Consider the following 24397-nt stretch of genomic DNA (forward strand, 5'->3'; position numbering starts at 1 on the left):
ACTTTTAACAGGAGCTTACGTAGCTATCAAGATGTGGGGAATTAAAGAATTTTGTGGATAATGTGGATTTATCCAGTCATTGCTAATGCAGATCTTAGGGTCTTTGAGGAAACTGACTGCTTTGAGTTTGATGCAGGTGCTCAGTTTCCAGTGGTCCATGAGGTGGGAGGCTCTCACTCGGTGAGTTTTCATCATCGTGTTCTTATCTGCTTCTATCTGCCCTTCTCTGTTGGTTTTGCCCCCCGGAGAGTGGATGAGGGTGGATGGCCGTGGGTGGGTGAAGCCTGAGCATTGTAGGTTTGTTACGGTGAAGCAGGAGGGGGGGGGTCAAGCTTACAGTGCTGGGTCTGCACCTGTGAAGAGGAGCTGCTCTCTGATGGAGATACAGACCATTTGGGAGCAAGTGCGAAGACGTAAGGGCTCCTTTGTCTTTGTACTGTGCTTGAGTCTATGCATTCTAAAACTGGAATTTGAAGAGATGCAAGCTTGTAAGGAAAGGCAGGATGCTCAAACTGTCCTTTTTGGGAAAAACTCAATGGAGGATGGCAAGCTATACAGAGAATGATAATATTGACAAAAAATTGATAAACATGGCTAAGTTTATCCTGTATAACCTTTGTTTTTAAGATTAAGACTTCAACCAGATTCCCTTCATTTTCTCTAAAGCTCAGGTGCTCTGACTTTTAGATCTTCAGACCAGATTTCTATCAGAAGGTGTGTGGAGAGTTTATATCCTTTTCATTCACAGAAATTTACTGAGAAACAATTCCTGTTGATACCTTCCAGGGGTAAACAAACAAGCAGAATTCTTTTCAGCAGCTTATTTCATTCACGGTCCTTGTGTTATAGGAAAAAATCTCAGTTTTTGTTGTTGTTTAGTCACTAACTCATTTTCGACTCTTTGCAACCCCATGGACTGCAGCACACCAGGCTTCCCAGTCCCTCACTATCTCCCAGAGTTTGCCCAAGTTTGTGTCCATTGAGTTGGTGATGCTATCCAACCATGTCATCCTCTGCTGTCCTCTTATCCTTTTGCCTTCAATTTTATCTTCAAAAATATCTCAGTAACTAGCATTAACATTTCTTATTAATTACAGTTTTTAAAAGATATCTTGCCGTCTTGGTGACCTATATATTTTTCAGTCTTTTTTCTTCCTAGTCTCTGCCCCTTCCTAGTCCTTTCAGTAATTCAAGTAGCGTTTTCCTGACATTTTGAGAGATTTCCTTGGCAGCGGGAGTGGGTTTGGCATGCAGGGAAAGCGTGGGAGTTCACTATTCCATGTTCCAAATTTCTGTTTGTTTCTGGCCTTTCCTATTATCTTCTTGATGGTGTGTTTTCTCCTAGTTCTTGTACCGTCCCTTTGAGCCAGGCTGACCTCTTGCCCCTCTGTAGATATTTTACCAAACTAACAGCCAAAAATGACTTCTGCTTTCAGTCTGGAATCTGGAGTCATTCCGATTCTGTTTTTGTTCACCGAATTAATAAATACTTTGCATGGTTTCTGATTCTTTCTTGACACTTGGAAATGACTGGCATGCAAAAAATGGAATGCTTAAAGGTAGGATTCATAAATTTGATTTTGACTTTGTTTTGTAACTCCAAGATGCATTTGGCTCAACTATGCTTTTTTTCATTTCACTTAAGAGTAGCCAAGGCATTGCTCTCATATTATTTAGTGTAAAAGCAGTTTCAAGACAGCCAGTAAATGAAATATATTCATTTACAACTCAGCCTTTGGAGTTAGGTGACAAATGCAAGATGCTCATCATATGACCTCAGTATCCCAGAAGGGCAAGGTGCTCATCCTTTTAACAGACGATTAGTAATCAGCTTTTGGTGCCAAAACTGCTTACTAACTGTGCCAGAGCGCTGAAGAATTGATGCTTTTGAACTGTAGTGTTGGAGAAGACTCTTGAGAGTCCCTTGGACTGCAAGGAGATTCAACCAGTCCATCCTAAAGGAAATCGTCCTGAATATTCATTGGAAGGACTGCCGCTGAAGCTCCGATACTTTGGCCACCTGATGCAAAGAGCTGATTTACTGGAAAAGACCCTGAAAGGCAGAAGGCAGGAGAAGAAGGGGACCACAAGAGGATGAGATGGTTGAATGTCATCATCAACTCAATGGACATGAGTTTGAGCAAGCTCCAGGAGATGGTGAAGGACAGGGAAGCCTGGTGTGCTGCAGTCCATGGGGTCACAAAGGGTTGGACATGACTGAGCAGCTAAACAACTGGTGCCAGATGATTGACTAGGCAGTGAGGACCCAGAGGTTTTCAGGAGACCCGGTCTAGGTCCAGTATAAGGAAAGCAGCTCACTGCTTGTAGACACCACGATTTGTTCTTCACCGGCCATCTGCAGTCATCATGGTACTCCAGGAAGTCAGCCACTTCCGCACGGGAACCTAAGAATGGGCTACTCCTGGTTCCTAGGCAGAGGTAGGAAAAGGGAGACAGTGTCCTGTGGTGACTTGAGAGGGATCTGTCCAAGGTGCCGTGGAAGAGACGTACACTGCAGTCCTGGGGACTGGGGCCTGAGGCTGGGAGGAGGGGCGACCTGGAGAAATGAAGGATGGTGCCCAGGGAGGTTTATCACAATGTGGAACCCAGGGAGCGTGGGGGAGAGGGTGAGCGACTGCTGGGGTGGGAGTCAGCTTGCTGGGAGAAGCTACAGGGACCCCTTGGGAAAGGCACTGTAGGGAAACCACGTTAAGGAAATTAATTAATTATTTTATTTGGACGATAATGGCTTTACAATATTGTGTTGGTTTCTGCCGTATATCAACATGAGTCAGCCATAGGTATACATATATCCCCTCTGTCATGAATCTCCCTCCCACACCTCCCCTCCCCCCAGGTTATCACAGAGCACCAGATTTGTGCTCCCTGTGTCGTACAGTAAATTTCCTCTGACTATCTAATTATACCATTCAGAAAACTAAGATCACGGCATCTGGTCCCATCACTTCATGGCAAATAGACGGGGAAACAGTGGAAACAATGGCTGACTTTATTTTGGGGGCTCCAAAATCACTGCAGATGGTGATTGCAGCCATGAAAGTAAAAGACGCCTACTCCTTGGAAGGAAAGTTATGATCAACCTAGACAGCATATTAAAAAGCACAGACATTACTTTGCCAATAAAAGTCCATCTAGTCAAGGTTATGGTTTTTCCAGTGGTCATGTATGGATGTGAGAGTTGGACTGTGAAGAAGGCTGAGCGCCAAAGAATTGATGCTTTTGAACTGTGGTGTTGGAAAAAGACTCTTGAGAGTCCCTTGAACTGCAAGGAGATCCAACCAGTCCATCCTAAAGGAGATCAGTCCTGAATAGTCATTGGAAGGACTGATGCTGAAGCTGAAACTCCAGTACTTCGGCCACTTGACGCAAAGAGCTGACTCACTTGAAAAGACCCTGATGCTGGGAAAGATTGAAGGCAGGAGGAGAAGGGGACGACAGAGGACAAGATGGTTAGATGGCATCACTGACTCAATGGACATGAGTTTGAGTAATCTCCAGGAGTTGGTGATGGACAGGGAGGCCTGGCTTTGCCACTCATGGTGTCGCAAAGAGTCGGACACGACTGAGCGACTGCACTGAAACTGAACTGAACTGAAAGTATATATTTCAGTGCTACTTCTGCAGTTGATCCCTCCCTCTCCTTCTCCCATCGTGTCTGCAGGTCTGTCCTCTATGTCTGTGTCTCCACTGCTGCCCTACAAATAGGTTCATTGGTCCCATCTCTCTAGATTCCATATATATGTGTTAATATGCGACATTTGTCTTTCTCTTTCTGACTTACTTCACTCTGCATAATAGGTTCTAGGTTTGTCCCACCTTACTAGAACTGAGTCAGATTTGTTCCTTTTTATGGCCTAGTAATATTCCACTGTGTATATATACCACAACTTCTTTATCCATTCATCTGTTGATGGACACCTAGGTTGCTTCCATGCCCTGGCTATTGTAAATTGTGCTGCAGTGAACATTGGGATACATGTGTCTTTTTCAGTTTTGGTTTCCTCAGGGTATATGCCCGGTAGTGGAATAGTTGGATCAATTGTTTTATTCCTAATTTTTCATGGAATCTTCGTACTGTTCTCCATAATAGCTGTATCAGTTTACATTCCCACCAACAGGGCAAAAGGGTTCCCTTGTTTCCGCACCTTCTCCAGCATTTATTGTTTATAGATTTTTTTGATGATGGCCATTCGGACCAGTGTGAGGTGATACCTCATTGTAGTTTTGATTTCCTTTTCTCTAATAATGAGCAATGCTGAGCATCTGTTCATGTATTTATTAGCCATCTGTATGTCTTCTTTGGAGAACTGTCTGTTTAGGTCTTCTGCCCACTTTTTGATTGGGTGGTTTTTTTGGTATTGAGCTAAATGAGCTGCATATATATTTTAGAGGTTAATCCTTTGTCATTTGTTTCATTTGCTGTTATTTTCTCCCATTCTGAGGGTTGTCTTTTCACCTTGTTGATAGTTTCCTTCCCAATTAAGTTTAGTTAGGTCCCATTTGTTTATTTTTGTTTTTATTTCCATTACTCTAGGAGGTGGGTCATAGAGGATCTTGCTGTGACTTATTGCAAAAAAGTGTTCTGCGTCTGTTTTCCTCTGAGAGTTTTACAGTTTCTGGCCTTACATTTATGTCTTTAATTAATTTTGAGTTTATCTTTGTGTATGCTGCTAACATACAGTAATGTTCTGATTTCATGCTTGTACGTGCAGCTGTCCAGTTTTCCCTGCACCACTTATTGAAGAGACTGTCTTTTCTCCGTTGTATACTCTTTAGTATGCCTCTTTTGTTAAAGATAAGGTACCCATAGGAGCATGGGCTTATCTCTTGGCTTTCTATTTGGTTCCATTGGTCTATATTTCTGTTTTTGTGCCAGTCCCATACAGCTCAGTCGGTAAAGAGTTTCTCTGCAGTGCAGGAAACCCAGGTTTGATCCCTGGGTTGGGAAGATCCCCTGGAGAAGGAAATGGCAAACCACTCCAATATCCTTGCCTGGAAAATCCCATGGATAGAGGAGCCTGGTGCGCTGCAGTCCATGGGATTGCGAAGAGTTGGGCGTGACTGAGCAACTAACTCTTTTCTTTCTTTCATACCGTCTTGATGACTGTAGCTTTGTAGTATAGGCTGAAGTCAGGTTGATTCCTCTAGCTCCATTCTTCTTAAGATTGCTTTGGCTCTTCAAGGTCTTTTGTATTTCCATACAAATTCTTAAATTTTTGTTCTAATTCTATGAAAAATACCATTGGTAGTTTGATAGGGATTGCATTGAATCTGTAGGTCACTTTGGGTAGTATAGTCTTTCACAATATTGCATTTTTTTTTTTCCAATCCAGGAACATGGTTGAATATCTGTTCCTCTGTGTAATCTTTGATTTCATCCATCAGTGGCTTATAGTTAGCTCTGCATATGGGTCTTTTTTCTCTTTAGGTTTATTCCTGGGTATTTTATTCTTTTAAGAATGCTAAATGGGATTCTTTCCTTAATTTCTCTTTCTTATTTTCATTGTTAGTGTATAAGAATGCAAAGGAGTCTGTGTATTAATTTTATATCCTGCAACTTTGTTATATTGATTGATTAGCTCTAGTAATTTCTTGATGGCATCTTTAGGGTTTCTTATGCATAGTATCATGTCATCTGCAAACCGAATCTACATCTTTTCCAATCTGATTCCTTTTATTTCTTTTTCTTTTCTGATAGCTGTGGCTAGGACTCCCAAAACCATTTTAAATAATAGTGGTGTGAGTGGGCACCCTCGTCTTATCCTTGATCTTAGAGGGAATGCTTTGCTTTTGACCACTGAGAATAATGTTTGCTGTGGGTTTGTCCTCTATGGCCTTTATTATGTTGAGGTATGTTCCTTCTGTGCCTGCTTTCTGGAGAGTGTTCATCATAAATGGATGTTGAATTTTGTCAGAAGCTTTCTCTGCATCTATTGAGGTGATCATATAATTTTAGCTTTCAATTTGTTAATATGGTATATCACATTGATTGATTTGCATGTATTAAAGAATCCTTGCACCCTTGGGATAAAGCCCACTTGATCATGATGTATGATCCTTCTAATGAACTGTTGGATTCTCTTTGCTAGAATTTTGTTGAGAATTTTTGCATCTATGTTCATCAGTGGTATTGGCCTGTAATTTCCCTTTTTGTGTGTGGCATCTTTGTCTGGTTTTGATATCAGGGTGATGGTGGCCTCGTAAAATGAATTTGGGAGTTTTCCTTTCTCTACGATTTTCTGGAAGAATTTGAGCAGGATACGTGTTAGCCCTTCTCTAAACTTTTGGTAGAATTTGCTTGTGAAGGCAAGGAACTGAGGAAATGAGAGCTTGTCGAATGTTTGTCTCAAGAATTGGAATTCCTGGGCTTTCGTCATATCCCCACTTCTTGACTTGCAGAAACTTACTCTGTGTAAAGTTTACTCTGTGTAAAGGGCTGAATTTACTCTGTGTAAAACAACCGGGTCAGGGAAGCCCTTTCTTTTTCCAGTAGCTGGTGACCCTTGGGGGAGGTTTACTATTTCATTTTGTTTTTGTGATTTTTTGAAAGCAGTTCTGCAGTACTCATTTTTCAAAGATTCATTGAATTAGTTGCATGTATCCGGGTATGTTCATTAATAATAATTTTGATTGGACTGATTTCTCTTTAAGCCTGAAATTGTTTAAGAAGTTTAGAAAACAGAAACAAATCATGGAAAAGTACTAAAACACAAACACCTATCAGTTTGTGACCCATTATTGGAGTTGTGATCTATTTTCTTCTAGGATTTTGGCACATATTTAATTTTTTTCTTTTTAAATTAAGTGTTTTGTTCTGAGATCATTATAGATCCACATGCATTTGTAAGCACTAGTTCAGAAAGATCCTGCATACCCTTTTACCCAGTTTCCTTTGATGATAGCATCCTGCAAAACTGAACCACGGTATCCCAACCAAGGTATGAGATAATCACGATATAGAACCTTTCCATCAGCGCAAGGATCCAGCAAGTTTTCTCCTCCCCGACTCCCTCCTTAGCTTCCAGCCATATCAGTCTGTCCTTCATTTGCTGTAATTGGGTCGTTTCGGGAATCTTATATAATGGAAATGGAATCATAGGGCATGTAACCTTCTGGGACCAACTTTTTCAGCTTTCACCGGTTACAGAGAAAGCTGCTGTGAACATTCATGTGTGCGTTTTTGTGCAGGTGTTAAGTTTTCATTTCTTCAGAGCAAATGCCCAGGAATACAGTTGCTGGTATGTGTCTGTGCGTATTGTGTGTGCCTGTGTGTTTGTCCTTGTGTGTGTATTTAAAAAAAAAATTAGGATTATACTATGTGTGTGCGTAGTCTAATATCGTCATAGATTTATCTTACCATAACTCAGTGTAACTCTACAATGAAAACACATTAAAATATAGTGATTGTTTTCTGAACGCTGAATTCTTCAATGTGGAAAGACTGACCTATGGAGCGTGAAGGTGGTCCTTTTCTAGGTAGACTTGGCCTGGGTGGTCACAGCAGCTACGAGGAAGTTTTAGAACCTAGCTCAGCTGGAACAAGTGTGACTTTTCTTTGTGCAGATGATTTTCTTAAAATTTTTTCTTAATGGCTAAAAAAAGAGAGAAGGTGTTATAGTTTAGCGTTTAAAAGAAACATGTACTAAATTCTTCTATAAAAATCACAATTCTTAATGTGTGTATAAATCCCGATTGGAGATCTTATTATCCTTAATATATAAATATGGTAATATGTTCGTGTGTGTGTTAGTCATTTCTTACAACCATGCCAGGTCAGTGTGACTGTTAACCTTTTCCTCTGAGGTTCACCAGGGAGAGGCCAGGGCCAAGGAATCTTCTGGGTCTTCTGTGCTGGCAGGGTTTCCCTGGTGGCTCAGATGGTAAGGAAAGAATCTGCCAGCAATCTGAGAGACCTGGGTTCGATCCCTGGGTCAGGAAGATCCCCTGGAGAAGGGCATTGCAACCCACTCCAGTATTCTTGCCTGGACAGAGAAACCTGGTGTGCTGCAGTCCATGGGATTGCAGAGTTGGACAGGACTGAGCAACGAATGCTTCCTGGCTGGCAGGCAGTTGCCGGTACGAGTGAGTGAGTTGCATTTGTCTGCTGGTTGGTGGCTCAAAGGTAAAGCCTCTGCCTGCAGTGCGGGAGATCTGGGTTTGATCCCTGGGTCAGGAAGATCCCCTGGAGAAGGAAACGGCAACCTGCTCCAGTACTCTTGTCTGGAAAATTCCATGGGCTACAATCCATGGAGTTGCAAAGAGTCAGACACAACTGAGCAACTTCATTTTTTTTTCATGTTGTGTGGCAAGGCTCCCTGGGTGCCTGAGCAGATGTGCTGTCCACAGATTAGCTTCCTGGCTGTCTTAGGCTTCTTGGATTCTTAATCCTCTTCATCTGCCTGCACACTCTGCAGTGTCATCAGAAAGATTCGGGCTCAGTGGTTAAGTCTGACGTCAGTGACTGGTAGCTGGAGTTTCCTGACTCTGGGTTGTACCTGTCATCGCTGATGCATTTGTTAGTGATATTTGTGCACATGAAAGCGGGAAGACACACTGTCCATTTGGGGACAACCGTGTGTGTACTGATCTCTCCTAGCGTTGATTCAGACATTGCTTTCCTGTGGAGTTTCTAGAAAATCGATCTCCTTGAATTGCATTTTGTAGTGAGATTTCTTCTTTTGTCTCTTGAAAGACAGTCTTGGTGCCTTGTTCATGATGACGCATAGATAACAAGTGTGTGCCCCCCTTTCCTTAGCTACGTACGTAGCCCCCTGCTCCTTAGGTCAGAGGGCAAGGGCTACTCCGCCCCCCACCCCCCTCCCAGCCATACTCTGCTACTCGGATGCCCTGGGCTGTGTGCTCTTGCCTGGCCCTGGGCCATCCCACGTGGCCAGTTCCCATCTGACTGTGTGACAGCCCCCACCATGTGGTGAGGATTGCCTGTTTATTTTTCTGATCCCTTGGTGGTCGATAAGCCCTCTGAAAAGCGACCATTTAATTCATCTTTGTATTCCTGGGGTCCAGCTCACAGCCTGGCACGAATGACCGAGGGAACTGGAGAGAGTAAATAAACGGAAAATCACAGGGTGAGTGAGAGAATTAAACCTGGCACGCTGGGAGGGCAGTGCACACGTGCTTTCTGCTCTCCTCTCCTCCGCAGGACTAAGGATCGTAACCATTGACTGCACTGAATGTGCCAGGGAGTCCCAGCCAGTTAGTGGCAGAGGCAGGATTGTCTCTGACCTAGTGTCTCTCTAGGGTGGGATGTGCCTTTGCCATGATCTCAAGGAACTGACTGCTCACTGTGCTTTGTGCGGTTGGGTAGATTTCCCAACTTCTCTGAATCTTCTTGAATGGCTTCTGTAAGAAGTGAGCAGTGGTGTTTCCCTTGCCCCTGAGAATCAAATGTGCCTAATACATGCAGTCAGTGCTCAATAAATACCAGTGCCCTCTGCCCACCTCTCTTTGCTATTTTGGTTTGACACCCACATGCCATGCACCTTGCCCTGCTGTGCATTGCAAACCCACTGATGGTTTAAATGACTTAATCTCACAACTAGTTTGAGTCTCCGAAAAAGGAAATAATCTTGTTTTATCTATAATTAAAGTCAGTCATCTCACAAACTCAGGGGGGAGGATAAAGTAACAGAATCTTTACTTATATAAAGATCATTTTACCCCCCTGGGCCGTGTAATTAAGATGTATTTACTCTGACAAATTTGAGCTGAAAGCAAAGCGCTGGTGCCTTTTTTCCCCCCTGCTCACTAGGAGAGTAGACGTGTATCATTTTGCCGTTAATAAGATTCCAGTGGAACTTTCTAGCCAACTTTACATTCTTGTGTCCCAAATACTTTCTCCAGTCTCCTTGGGGCAGCCACCAAACAGGTCAGGGCAGAGTTTCAGGTAAGTAAGTGGCTTCCTTTTACAGCCTGTCGTAAGAGCGTAGCCACAGAGACAGACACAGAAACGGCAGGTCCAAGAGCCCTGGGTCAGGGAGACAGGGTGGAAATCATTGCTCTTTGCAATATAGGCTTCCCTGATAGCTCAGCTGGTAAAGAATCCACCTGCAATGCAGGAGACCCTGATTCGGTCCCTGGGTCGGGAAGATCTGCTGGAGAAGGGATAGACTACCCATTCCAGTTTTCTTGGGCTTCCCTGGTAAAGAATCTGCCTGGAATGCGGGAGACCTGGGTTTGATCCCTGGGTTGGGAATATCGCTAGAGAAGGGAATTGCTACCCACTCCACTATTCTTGCCCGGAGAATCCCATGGACAGAGGAGCCTGGTGGGCTACAGTCCATGAGGTCACAGAGTCAGACACAACTGAGTGACTAACACTTACCACATTAGTTTTAGTTTTCACAGTAATTCTGTGAGTGAGGGATTATCATCACCAATCTTACTTTATCAGTGGGGAAAGTCACAGGCCAGGGAGGTTAAGTGTCTGGCTCATTATCCCTGGGCTATGAAATCATAGGTCTAGGAGAAGAGAGTCCAGCCAGGTCTGACTCCAAGGCTGTGTCTGGTCACTACTCAACGCCGCCTCTCCCTGTGTGTTGTACCCGTTTTGAAGGCCAGGACCATTTATTCAATATTTATTGAGTCTCTATGGTGGGCGGAGGCTGGTCGCTGAGAAATGAGATAGGCGTGTGCCCTGCCTTTGTAGAGTTTCCAGACTGAGTCTTCTCTCTAGTGAGGTGTGAAGTCAGTTTAGAGAGTCACAACGGATTTTTAAAAGAAAGAGAAGATCCTGGGATGCACCAAATTTCACGGTGTTTTACGAAACCCTTGTGAAATAACATGTATAGTACTTCACAGTGTAAAACGCATTTTTTTTTCCCTGTAGATTGTGGTCCAAAGAGCTGAAATATACTGACCAGAGGTTTCTGAGTTGGGAGTGAGATGGTTTTGAAACAAGGGAGATAATAAAGTGAAGTCGCTCAGTCATGTCCGACTCTGCGACCCCATGGACTGTAGCCTATCAGGCTCCTCCATCCATGGGATTTTCCAGGCAAGAGTGCTGGAGTGGGTTGCCATTTCCTCCTCCAGGGGATCTTCCCGACCCAGAATCGAACCCGGGTCTCCCGCATTGCGGGCAGACGCTTTACCGTCTGAGCCACCAGGGAAGCCACAGATAATAGATAAGGGATTGCAGACTGTCACAGGAGCGACAGCACGTGCGATAGAATCAGGAGGAACGTGGCAGGGTGTCCTTCACACAAACGCATCGGTGCCTTCTGAGAAGTAGCATTTGGGTGGAGATGTCAGGGAGACTAGTGGGATGTCAGCGGCCCAGACACAGAAGCAGCAGGTCCAAGAGCCCTGGGTCAGGGAGACAGGGTGGAAATCGTGTGGAACGTGTTGTCCGACCGTAATACAGTCCAATTAGAAAATGATACTATCTCTAACTCTATAAAACAGAAATATTACAGATGTAGAAAATAAGCTTGTGGTTACCAGGAGGTGCGGGAAGAATAAATCGGAAGATTGGGATTCACATATACACACTTGTTATTCAGTCGGTGAGTCATGTCCAACTTTTTTGCAACTCTGTGGACTGTAGGCTCCTCTGTCCCTGGAATTTCCCAGGCAAGAGTACTGGAGTGGGGTTGCCATTATAGGTAAGTAATAAGGACTGGCTGTATAGCACACGGAATTCTACTCAGTATTCTGTAATGGCCTATAAGGGGAAATTCTGAAAAAGAGTAGATAGTTGTATATGTATAACTGGTTCACTCTGCTGTACTCCTGAAACTAACATAACATTGTAAATCAACTATACTCCAGTAAAAAATTTTCCTTAAAAGAGAAAACAGTAACAAATAGAAGCAAACCCATTGCTTAGTGACCATCATCATCCCCATCCCCCTTCTTAACTTGGGTCAAATAAGAATCAAAAACTAAATTATATAATATTGTCCTGCTGACCTTTGAGTTGAATGTTTTTATCTTTAAACTTGTTTCCAAAAGATTTGCCTGTGTTTTATGAAAGCTTTTGCTTACAGGCATTGGCTGACTCATCATTTTTTTCCTGGTATCTACCTAAACATCTGGTTGGAAGGCACATCAGGGCATTCCTAGACCAGGATATCTCCACCTGGTCCTCGTGACATTTGGGCTGGATAACTCTCAGATGTTTATAGCAGTATTCCTGACTTTGCCGACTGGATGCCAATACCACCCTTCCCCCCACACCCCAGAGTTGTGACAGCCGAAAATGTTTACGAATCTTGCCAGCTGTACCCTGGAGAGCAAAACTGAGGACTTCTCCAGAAGAAATGCCAAGCTCACGGAAGATGAAGTTGCCCAGACTGAGAACGCTGTCTGTCCCATCTGTCCATCAGGAGAGGACGTGATAAGATTTCTTTTTTTCTTTTTTTTTCTCTTTGATCAGAAAAGTTAGATTTTTGTGACTGGGCATTGCTAACGAATTGTAATAAGAGAAATCTATGTTTGTCACTGTGAAGTGAAGTGAAGTGAAAGTCGCTCAGTCGTGTCCAACTCTCTGGGATCCCATGGACTATACAGTCCGTGGGATTCTCCAGGCCAGAATACGGGAGTGGGTAGCCTTTCCTTTCTCCAGGGGATCTTCCCAACCCAAGGATCGAACTCAGGTCTCCTGCATTGCTGGCGGGTTCTTTACCAGCTGAGCCACCAGGGAAGCCCAAGAATACTGGAGTGGGCAGCCTATCTCTTCTCCAGGGGATCTTCCCGACCCAGGAATCGAGCTGTGGTCTCCTGCATTGCTGGCGGGTTCTTTACCAGCTGAGCCACCAGGAAGCCCCTATAGACTATAAGAACTTGCACATAAGCCTGATGAGGGTTTCCTGCCATATGTGTACTTTCCTAGAATTAAAAGGGGATTGAAAATGGCTCAGCTATTTTTTTAAAACCTAATTAACTATTTGATTTTCATTTTTTCATACAGAGGTGGACCCAGTGTTGGGCAGACCTTCTCTGAGGCCCCAGTAGGGTTGATGGGTGGCCTTAGTTTTGTTCCCACGCTTAATCCAGTCCATCTTATGACCAGTGGCTTTTATTTCTATAACAGGAGCTATTTGTTCTGAGGCCCCGTTTTCTCTAAATTGATTTCCTGTCTATTAATCTTCTATACTTTGCCCTGTTTCTTAACCTTTACCACCTTTCTTCTAATATATGCCCCACTGAAGTCACTCAGTTTGTTTTGAGTTGGGTTTGGAGGAATTCACGTTGCTATTGCATTTTGGCTGTTGTTTGTTCCCAAAAAACTCCTGTAAAAAGAATTCCATTCCTTAGCCCTGAAATTTTCTTTTTTGCTGTTTGGGGATAAAGTTGTGCAACTTGTACCATTTGTTGTTGCACAGGAAAGACTTCAGGTAGTTCAAGGGGCTCTCCTTAAAAATTCTTGAACAAGATTGTGAATCTTATTAATCTTTTGACATATTTACAAATTAGCTATTTATTCAACCAATATGCTTTAACACACTGAATGCAGGAGCCTGCTTCCATTCCTTACTTCCTTAGGGTTTCTACTTTGATGTTACCTGATCAGTGAGGGTGTCTTTAAACACAACATAAAGTAACCCCTCTGGGTGCTTAATCCCTTTACCCTCATTTATGCCTTCATAGATATTCATCACCATCTGCACAGTGTTATATTTACTTCTCCATTTCTACTTTTTGCTTCCCCTTATTAGAAATACACTGCATTCCCAGTGCTTAGAACACATCAGTAAATATTTGTTTGAGTGTATGGATTTTCTTTGTTAATTTATCAGACACTTATCAATGTACCAGGCATCACTGTAAAATCCTTGCAAATGTTAACCCATCTCTGAATGGATGGTTCTTTCTGCCTTTCCTTCACACATATATTTTCTCTGCGTTACCCACTGTTCTTTGAAATAATCACTGTTTTGAACAGCTGCAGCCCTGTCTTGGCATATTTCTTTTCTGTACATAACCTCTTATTTATGTAACTGTTATGTAGCCTGATTCTTTCTCTCTGAGGTCAGGAGAAGGAATAGCACTCATTCTCTTGATTGTCCCACTCCTAGAATGGCCACCTGCCCACATCTGATACTGCGTGTATCTGAAAACATACGAGGAAATCACATGTGCTAAGGTTGGGACGCAATTTACAGTGGTAGCCATTTTTTCAGAGACCACGTGCCCAGCTCTGAGCTGCTCACTTGGACTATACATCGTCTTACTGTTCCCAGGGTGTGAAAAAAGGCAACAGAATGTTAATGTGACATAAATACTTAGTCATTATGGATATCACTTTTTAAGTGTCACCTGTAGGGGGTGTGTGTGTGTGTGTATTCAGTCGTGTCCGATTCTTCGTGACCCCTATGGACTATAGACCGCCAGCCTCCTCTGTCCATGGAGTGGGTTGCCATTTCCTCCTCCAGGGGATCTTCCTGACCCAGGGATTGAACCTGTGTCTCCTGCATTGGCAGATGGATTCTTTACTGCTGAGCTACCTGTGAAGCCCAAGATGGCCACTACTGTTAGCCTAAATGTATTTGACTTTCTTGTATGGTGTTAATGAATTAAAATGAGGGTCTGATATCCTGTGTTTCTACACTCTTGAATTTCTTGGTATTTTCCTTTAATACCTGGTCATCTTGGCTATGGCATAGCCCCCTTCCATGCCCTCAGTGGCCCCAGACCTGTCCTACCCCATGGGGGGCACTTATGTGGTGGGGTGGCCACCTCCCTATGAGGTGGGGCCGCTGGGGCCAGCACTTTTCCTGGCAGGTGTCTGGGCCCGGGAAACAGCTGGGAAAGTGGCTGGACCTCAGAAGAGATGGCTGGGGTCTGCCCTGGCCTCGAGAGTCTCTCAGGACTGGTTCTGACCGACCCTTGTGGTTTATGTGGCAGAAATGCCACCACTGAAGTTTTCATTTTTCTCTGGAAAATAAAAGAAACATGCCACTTTCTTCCATGGTTTATGGAAACCATCGGGTTGGCACTTTTGCTTTTCTTACTGTGTCATTTCCTTCTGCAATAACATGCTACTTGTCTCCATATAGGCAATTTGTTGTTGTTAAGTTGTTTAGGGTCCAGCTCTGTGACCCCATGAGCTGCAACTCTGCAGGCTTCCCTGTCCCTTACTATCTCCTGGAGTTTGCTCGAAGACTTGTCCATTTAGTCAGGGATGCCATCCAGCCATCTCATCCTCTGCTGCTGTCTTCTCCTTTTGCCTTCAGCCTTTCTCAGCATCAGGGTCCTTTCCAGTGAGTCAGCTCTTTGCATCAGTGGCCAAAGTATTGGAGCTTGAGCATTAATCCTTCCAATGAATATTCAGACAACTGGTTGATACTGAAAATTAGAATTCCCCAATCTGCCGGTACTGTTCAGGAAAGTTACTTTGTATGTACGTGCACATGTGAGCTGGTGTAGATCACATTTTTTGTGTTGTTTACATTTTGCTTTTACATCTTGGTGTTTTTATTTGAAGGACAAACATAAAAATATCAGTGAAAAGAATCAATTCAGTTGCTCAGTGTGTCCGACTCTTTGTGACCCCCATGGGCAGTAGCATGCCAGGCTTCCCTGTCCATCACCAACTCCCGGAGCTTACTCAAGCTCATAGCCATCAAGTCAGTGATGCCATCCAACCATCTCATCCTCTGTCGTCCCCTTCTCCTCCTGCCTTCTATCTTTCCTAGCATCAGGGTCTTTTCCAGTGAGTCAGTTCTTCGCATCATGTGGCCAAAGTATTGGAGTTTCAGCTTCACCATCAGTCCTTGCAACGAATATTCAGGACCAATTTCCTTTACAATTGACTGGTTTGATCTTCTTGAGTCCGAAGGGCTCTTAAGAGTCTTCTTCAACACCACAGTTCAAAAACATCAGTTCTTCAGTGCTCAGCTTTCTTTATAGTCCATCTCTCACATCCATACACGACTGCTGGAAAAACCATAGCGTTGACTAGATGGACCTCTGTTGACAAAGTAATGTCTCTGTTTTTTAATATGCTATCTAGGTTGGTCATAACTTTTCTTCCAAGGAGTAAGCTCTTTTAATTTCATGGCTGCAGTCCCCATCTGCAGTGATTTTGAAGTTCAAAAAAATAAAGTGTCTATTTCCATTGTTTCCCCATCTATTTGCCATGAAGTGATGCGACTGGATGCTATGATCTTAGTTTTCTGAATGTTGAGTTTTCAGCCAGCTTTTTCACTCTCCTCTTTCACTTTCATCAAGAGGGTCTTAAGTTCCTTTTCACTTCCTGCCATAAGGGTGTTGTCATTTGTGAATCTAAGGTTATTGATATTTCTCCCAGCAGTCTTGATTCCAGCTTGTGCTTTATCCAGCCTGGCACTTCACATGATATACTCTGCATGTAAGTTAAATAAGCAGAATGAGAATATACAGTCTTGGTGTACTCCTTTTCCTATTGGGAACCAGTCTGTTCTTCCATGTCCATTTCTAACTGTTGCTTCTTGACCTGCATACAAATTTCTCAGGAGGCAGGTGTTCCTGCCTCTGGTATTCCCATCTCTTTAGGAATTTTCCACAGTTTGTTATGATCCACACAGTCAATAAAGCATAAGTAGATGTTTTTCTAGAACTCTTTTGCTTTTTCTATGATCCAGTAGATGTTGGCAATTTGATCTCTGGTTCCTCTGCCTTTTCTAAATCCAGCTTGAACATGTGGAAGTTAATGGTTCACATACTGTTGAAGCCTGACTTGGAGAATTTTGCGTATTACTTTGCTAGCATGTGAGATGAGTTCAATTGTGCAGTAGTTTGAACATTCTTTGGCATTGCCTTTCTTTGGGATTGGAATGAAAACTGACCTTTTCCAGTCCTGTGGCCACTGCTGAGTTTTCCAAATTTGCTGGCATATTGAGTGCAGCACTTTCCCAGCATCATCTTCCAGGATTTGAAATAGCTCAACTGGAATTCCATCACCTCCACTAGCTTTGTTCGTAGTGATGCTTTCTAAGGCCCACTTGACTTCACATTCCAGGATGTCTGATTCTAGGTGAGTGATCACACCCTTGTTTTTATCTGGGTTGTAAAGATCTTTTTTGTATAGTTCTTCTGTGTATTCTTGTCACCTCTTCTTACTATCTTCTGCTTCTGTTAGGTCAATACCATTTCTGTCTTTATTGTGCCCATTTTTGCATGAAATGTTCCCTTGGTGTATCTCATATTCTTGAAGAGATCTCTAGACTTCCCCAATTCTATTGTTTTCCTCTATTTCTTTGCATTTATCACTGAGGAAAGCTTTCTTATCTCTCCTTACTATTCTTTGGAACTCTGCGTTCAAATGGGTATATCTTTCCTTTTTTCCTTGCCTTTTCCTCTTCTTCTTTTCTTAGATATTTGTAAGGCCTCCTTAGACAACCATTTTGCCTTTTTGCATTTCTTTTTCTTGGGGGTGGTCTTGATCCCTGCCTCCTTTACAATGTCAGGAACCTCTGTCCATAGTTCTTCAGGCACTCTGTCTATCAGATCTAATCCTTTGAATCTATTCGTCACTTCCAGTGTATAATCATAATGGATTTGACTTACGTCATACCTGAATGGTCTAGTGGTTTTCCCTACTTTCAGTCTGAATTTAGCAATAAGGAGTTCATGGTCTGAGCCACAGTCAGCTCCCAGTCTTGTTTTTGCTGACTGTGTAGAACTTCTCCATCTTCTGCTACAAAGAGTATAGTCAGTCTGATTTCAGTATTGACCATCTGCTGATGTCCATGTGTAGAGTCTTCTCTTGTGTTGTTGGAAGAGGGTGTTTGCTATGACCAATGTGTTCCCTTGGCAAAATTCTATTATCCTTTGTCCTGCTTCATTCTGCACTCAAGGCCAAATTTGCCTGTTACTCCAGGTGTTTCTTGACTCCCTGCTTTTGCATTCCAGGCCCCTATAATGAAAAGGACATCTTTTTTTGGTGTTAGTTCTAGAAGGTCTTGTAGGTCTTCACAGAACTGTTCAACTTCAGCTTCTTCAGCATTTCTGGTCGGGGCATAGACTTGGATTACTGTCATATTGAATGGTTTGCCTTGGAAACAGAGATCATTCTGTCATTTTTGAGTTTGCATCCAAGTACTGCATTTTGGACTCTTGTTGACCATGATGGCTACTCCATTTCTTCTAAGGGATTCCTGCCCGCAGTAGTAGATATAATGGTCATCTGAGTTAAATTCACCCATTCCAGTCCATTTAGTTCACTGATTCCTAAAATGTTGATGTTCCCTCTTGCCATCTCCTGTTTGACCGCTTCTAATTTACCTTGATCCGTGGACCTAACCTTCCAGATTCCTATGCAATATTGTTCTTTACAGCATTGGACTTCACTTCCATCACCAGTCGTATCCACAACTGGGTACTGTGTTTGCTTTGGCTTCGTCTCTTCATTCTTTCTGGAGTTATTTCTCCACTCATCTCCAGTAGCATGTTGGGCACCAACCGACCTGGGGAGTTCATCTTTGTGTCCTATCTTTTTGCCTTTTCATACTGTTCATGGGGTTCTCAAGGCATAGTAGTGAAGTGGTTTGCCATTCCCTTCTCCAGGGGACCACGTTTTGTCAGAACTCTCCACCATGACCTGTCTGTCTTGGGTTGGCCCTACACGGCATGGCTCATAGTTTTATTGAGTTAGGGAAGGCTGTGGTCCATGTGATCAGTTTGATTAGTTTTCTGTGATTATTCTCTGTATATAAAAGGATACAGTGAATAAATAGGGGGTAGACTCCATCATTGAATGATTGTTTAATGTTCCGGAGTTTGTAAATCTGGTCAAACTGGTCAGCGTATGAAGCTGAATGGGTGCAGTTACTACTCTGCCCAATCAATGGTGGTGAAAGAACCCTGTGTAGATTTTAGAAGTCCATGCATGTTCTATAATCAGTCTTGCAGTGTCTGAGTTGTCTCCGGTACACAATACAATGGGCTTCCCTGGTGGCTCAGTGGTAAAGAACCCACCTGCCGTTGCAGGAGATGTGAGTTCAATCCCTGTGTTTGGAAAGTCCCCTGGAGAAGGACATGGAAACTCACTCAGTATTCTTGCCCAGAAAATCCCATGGGCAGAGGAGCCTGGTGGGCTGTAGTCATGAGGTTGCAAAAGAGTCGGACATGACTTAGTAAACAGACAACGGCACATATGCAGCGCCCACCACTGGTCTTGGAGTTTAAAGCAAGATAGGGCTTCCCTGATAGCCCAGTTGGTAAAGAATCTGCCTGCAATGCAGGAGACCCCAGTTCGATCCCTGGGTCAGGAAGATCCCCTGGAGAAGGGAAAGGCTACCCACTCCTGTATTCTGGCCTGGAGAATTCCATGGACTGAATAGTCCATGGGGTTGCAGTTGGACACCACTGAGTGACTTTCACTTTCAGGCTGTCAAGCAAGCAAAGCAATTGTAATTTATTTATTTAACTTTTTTTTTTTTTTTGCCTGCTCCCTATTGCCTGAAGGATCTTAGTTCCCCAACCAGGGATTGACCCAGTGCCCCCTGCAGTGGAAGTGTGGTGTCTTAACCACTGAACAGCGAGAGGAGTCCCAAATCAGTTGTATTTTAAACCTGAGAGGATTTGTTTTCCTAAAGATCACAGGAATGCTATTTATAGATCTCAGTTGAGAAGGGAGAATATTTTTCAGACTTTCCTGAGAAGCTGTGTTTCAGTCTCTGAACAAATGTAGACTGTGTGGTGAATTTTGTGACAACACTTAAATTGAAGAGCTTTGCTTTGAACTATATCCCATGGTCCCTTGAACATATTATACAGTGAAATCAAATTACTTTCTGAATGATTGGTCAGCCAGCTTCTTAACTGTTACTGCTTTGCATCAGTGGGAGAAAAGTGAACTGAAAAAGTTATCATTTCTGTGATTTCCGTAGGAGGGTTAGTACTTGAACCAATGTCTTTTAGGAACATCAAATGTCAATTGTCCAAATAATTTGCTACCTTTAAAAATAGGTGAGGTTTCCCAGGTGGCGCTAGTGGCCAAGAACGCTCCTGCCAGTGCAGGAGACATAAGAGATGTGGGTTCCATCCCTGGGTTGGGAAGATTCCCTGGAGGAGGAAATGGCAACCCACTCTAGAATTCTTGTCTGGAGAATCCCACTGACAGAGGAGTCTGCTGGGCGACAGTCCTTAGGGTCCAAGAGTCAGTCACGACTGAAGCGACCTGGCACAAAAATAGGTAGGTGGCATGAAGGAAATTAAAGTGTTCTCTGCAGTCTGATTTTTGCTGGTATTGTACTGAGATTATATTGTAAGTTGGGAAACGGTCTGTGGAAACTGTTCATTGCCCATAATTAAGCTGTGAATTCGTTCCCCCTCATCAGGTATTCACGTACAAGCAGAGCACAATTACACACCAGAAGGTGATGCCTATGCACGCCATGGATGAGGAGGGCGTGGATGACATGGCCACCCTGACAGAGCTCCACGGGGGTGCCATCATGCACAACTTGTACCAGCGCTACAAGAGAAACCAAATCTATGTAAGTTCCGCTCTCAGTCCCTTAAAAATCCTTCCAGTCTTTTCCTTCCTCTTGCTGGGTCACACGGCATACAGGATCTCAGTTTCTGGACCAGGGATCAAATCCATGCCCCCTGCAGTGAAAGCATAGCATCTTACCCACTGAACCACCAGGGAAGTTTCCAAACTCCCTCCAGTTTGAGTCTGTTTATTTTTGTTTTCAGAGAGTATTTCCTTTTTGAGAACCTCCCGTTCTTCTAAGTAAAAGCTATATTTCTAGTTTTTGGTTTTTTTTTTGCCAAATTAGAGATGTGGGTCCATAAATCATGTTCTCGTGTTGATTGCCTGGACTTTATTAGCAGGGATGGCTTTGCAGCAAAGGATAATTTGACTTCTTTCTTCTCCCGAGTGCATTCTGTTCCTGAGTGTTCTGTTCCATAAAGAAGTCACGCAGAGTGGTTTGACTTCCTCAGTTAAGGGCTGAGGAGAAATGTGGCTTTACAAACAAGCAGACCTGAGCTCAAACTTTTTTTTTTTCTCTCATTTTCTTGATTTTTTTTCTCCTTTTATGGATTTTCACTTTTTTTTTTTTCTTCTGGCTCCGAGGCCCATCCATGGAGAAATTTCTTTTCTTTATATATGATTTTTAAAAGTTACATTCCATTTACAATTATTACAATATTAGCAATATTCTCCATGTTATGCAGTCCATCCTTGCGTCTGTCTTGGACCTCCCTCTCCTCCACCCCTATGTTGCACCCCTCCCCTCGTCCCTGGTAACCCCTAGTTTGCTCTCTCTCTGCAGGTCTGCTTTTTTTAGGTTACCCTCACTAGTTCACTGTATTTTTTAGATTCCACATGTAAGTGATGTCACAAAGTATTTGTCTGACTTACTTCACTTAGCATAATGCTCTGCAAGTCCATTCATGTTCTGCAAATGGCAAAATTTCATTCTTTTTATGGCTGAGTAGTATTCCATTGTGTATATGTATGTATGTGTGTGTGTGTAAATATCACATCCTCTTTATCCATTCATCTCTTGGTGGACACAGGTTCCTTCCATGTCTTAGCCATTGTAAGTAATGCTGCTGTGAACCTGGGGTGCATGCATCTTTTCGAACTAGTGTTTTCATTTTTTTTTTTCCCAGATACATATCCAGGAGTGGAATTCCTAGGTCATGTGGTAGCTCTGTTTTTAGTTTTTTGAGAAAACTGCATACTGTTTTCCATAGTGGCTGCACTGATGTACATTCCCACGAGCGTGTAGGACGGTTCCATCTAAGGGACATTTGGGTTCAAGGGGACCCATCTCACTTTGGGATTGCTCTTTTGATTGGAGACACGTCCTGGTATAAAAAGCGGTCATGCACATTTCTCCTCAACTTTTATGAACTCTGTGCCTATATTATAAAAGTAATACCTAAAAATCGCTTCTGTAGTCATCCCTTTCTGACATTAAAGTATAAATTACATCATCTGTCAAGAATGATTTCAGGGTTTCTCCTTTCCACCTGCCTTTGTTAGCAGGTCTTTATTGGGCAACTGCTGATACATGTTTATTTTTCTTGTCAAGTTCAAATTTATGCAGTTTTTTAAAAACCAAATTTTAATATTGTAAAAACCCTTCATCTTGCAGTAGTTTTTATTCTTTAGGAGTTAACACTCAGTTTTGGTGGTATGCCTGTGATTATGATAAATAATAATATCAGCCATTCCAATAACTAGGCTTCCCTCATAGCTCAGCTGGTAAAGAATCCTCCTGCAGTGCAGGAGACCCCGGTTTGATTCCTAGGTCTGGAAGATCCGCTGGAGAAGGTATAGGCTACCGATTCCAGTATTCTTGGGCTTCCCTTGTGGTTCAGCTGGTAAAGAATCTGCCTGCAGTGCAGAAGACCTGGCTTCGATCCCTGGGTTGGGAAGATCCTCTGGAGAAGGGAAAGGCTACCCACTCCTGTATCCTGGCCTGGAGAATTCCATGAACTGTATAGTCCATGGGGTCACCGAGTCAGACTTGACTGAGCAACTTTCACTTTTCACTTTCCAATAGCTAGCAGCTGCTAACTGAAACTCAGGATCCTCTTAGTATTGTGGTTGCTCTAGTTTATCCATCCTTAGACCAGGAGAGGAGAATTGGGAAAGAGGGAAGAATTAGATATTTGTTAATGCAAAATTTTCCCCAGCTTCAAGAAAAGAAGGTGTTTATTTGCCTTCATTTAATCCTGGGAAGGTGGCATCTTTGCCAGATTGACCTAATGCTTGGCAAATGTCTTCAGACAGCCTTGTATGGAGAAATGGAGTCGCTTTCTAGTCCTCTGACTAACCTTGCTTACACTCAGTCTTTAGAGAACGCATTTTCCAAATGTTCTGCAGAAAAGGTCATCTTCATACATGTTTCTGTAAAAGTGGCTGCGTGTCATAGCTTGTGGGTGTACTTGTTGAGCAAACATGGGTTTTCTCCTGATCCCATCTCAAAGGAGCTTCCTTCCCACCTACACAGGTGTCCAGGGACCCATGTGCCATGCCTGTGCTTTCAGCATTAAGGCTTTGACACTGCTGTGTAACTGTTTACACAGCAGTTTCCTTGCTCAGTTTGTCAAGGACTGATTTTGTCTCTATTGAGCCAAGGGCAGAGTCAGGCACCTGGCAGTTGTGCCATATGTTTGTAAAATAGATGCCATTCATACTAGAAGCAACATAGTTGATGGTAAAAGTGAAGCTGGATTTAAAATTTCTTTATTGGTACCTATCTCTTATAAATGAATATTTCAGAATTCATATCCTTCTGTCTTTAGATGTAAGTTTTTGTTATCCATTTAATAGTCATGAAAAAGTCAATTAGGGGGAGAACTACTGAAGAAGGTTAAAGGACAGAGCCTTTTAAAGCTCCCCTCCACCATGATGATGTTGTAAACCTGAATAAACCATATGAATAGGATCTTGATTCTTTTTTTTTTTTTTTTCTGGAATGAAGATCTTTTCTTTCCCCTTTGAGGGAAAAACACAGGATTTTTGTACATCCAATTTACAGCTCAGGTCAGTTATTTATACCCTATATGCCTTCCTTTTAGAACCTAGGTAATTGTACTATTGTATAGAAAGCAGCCATATTGATGTCCATTAGTGAAGCTGTTTTCACTGGATGCTGGTACCTGTCAGATGCTGCCGCGAGGAGACAAAACCACCACCTATCAGAAAAGCACAGCTTTCTACCTTTATCTCAGCCCTAAAGTGATGCTTGTCCATGTTTTAAAAGAGGGAAAAATGGCTTGACTTGTAACAGAGGTGCTGTGTTAGTTTTCTTTTGCTGACGTAACAAATTACCATAGCTATGAATTTTTTTTTTTTTTTTTTTGCAGTTTAGTTAGGTTCGTCTGAAGGGGTCTTACCAGACTAAACTCCAGGTGTGGCCATGCTAGGCTTTTCATGCTTCAAATCTCTTCCTCCTTTCATCTGATCTCTGACCAGAGCCAAGGGAGGTTCTCAGGTTTTAAAATTCATGTAATTAGATAGGGCTCACCTGGGTTAATTCCCAGTCTCAGAGCTTACAACCTTAATCATATCTTGAGTCTCTTATGTGGCAACATCGCTTAAGTCACAGGTTCTGGGAATTAGGTGAACATCTTGGTGGGGCTTGGTTGTGTCTGACTCTTTTCGACCCCATGAACTATACAGTCCATGGAATTCTCCAGGTCAGAATACTGGAGTGGGTAGCCTTTTCCTTCTCCAGGGGATCTTCCCAAGGGCTTCCCAGGTGGTGCTAGTGGTAAAGAACCTGCCTGCCAGTGCACGAGATGTAAGAGATTTGGTTCGATCCCTGGTTTGGGAAGACCCCCTGGAGGAGGAATTGCAACCCACTCCAGTATTCTTGCCTGGAAAATCCTCTGGACAGGGGAGCCTGGCAGGCTACAGTCCACAGGGTCACAAAGAGTCAGACTCGACTGAGCGATTAACACTACT

The 24397-nt window shown here is 43.1% G+C and overlaps 1 protein-coding gene across 1 annotated transcript in view; it reads left to right on the plus strand.

Moving 5' to 3' along the window:
- Positions 1-24397, plus strand: part of MYO10 (myosin X) — a 207491-nt gene that overhangs the window by 41813 nt on the left and 141281 nt on the right. Inside the window, exon 3 of the mRNA XM_068990481.1 lies at positions 20304-20462. Within this exon, the coding sequence (XP_068846582.1) occupies positions 20304-20462 (159 nt within the window). The remainder of the gene's footprint in view (positions 1-20303; positions 20463-24397) is intronic.

Source organism: Capricornis sumatraensis, chromosome 18 (genome assembly GCF_032405125.1).
Source record: "Capricornis sumatraensis isolate serow.1 chromosome 18, serow.2, whole genome shotgun sequence".
In the NCBI taxonomy this organism is placed as follows: Eukaryota; Metazoa; Chordata; class Mammalia; order Artiodactyla; family Bovidae; genus Capricornis; species Capricornis sumatraensis.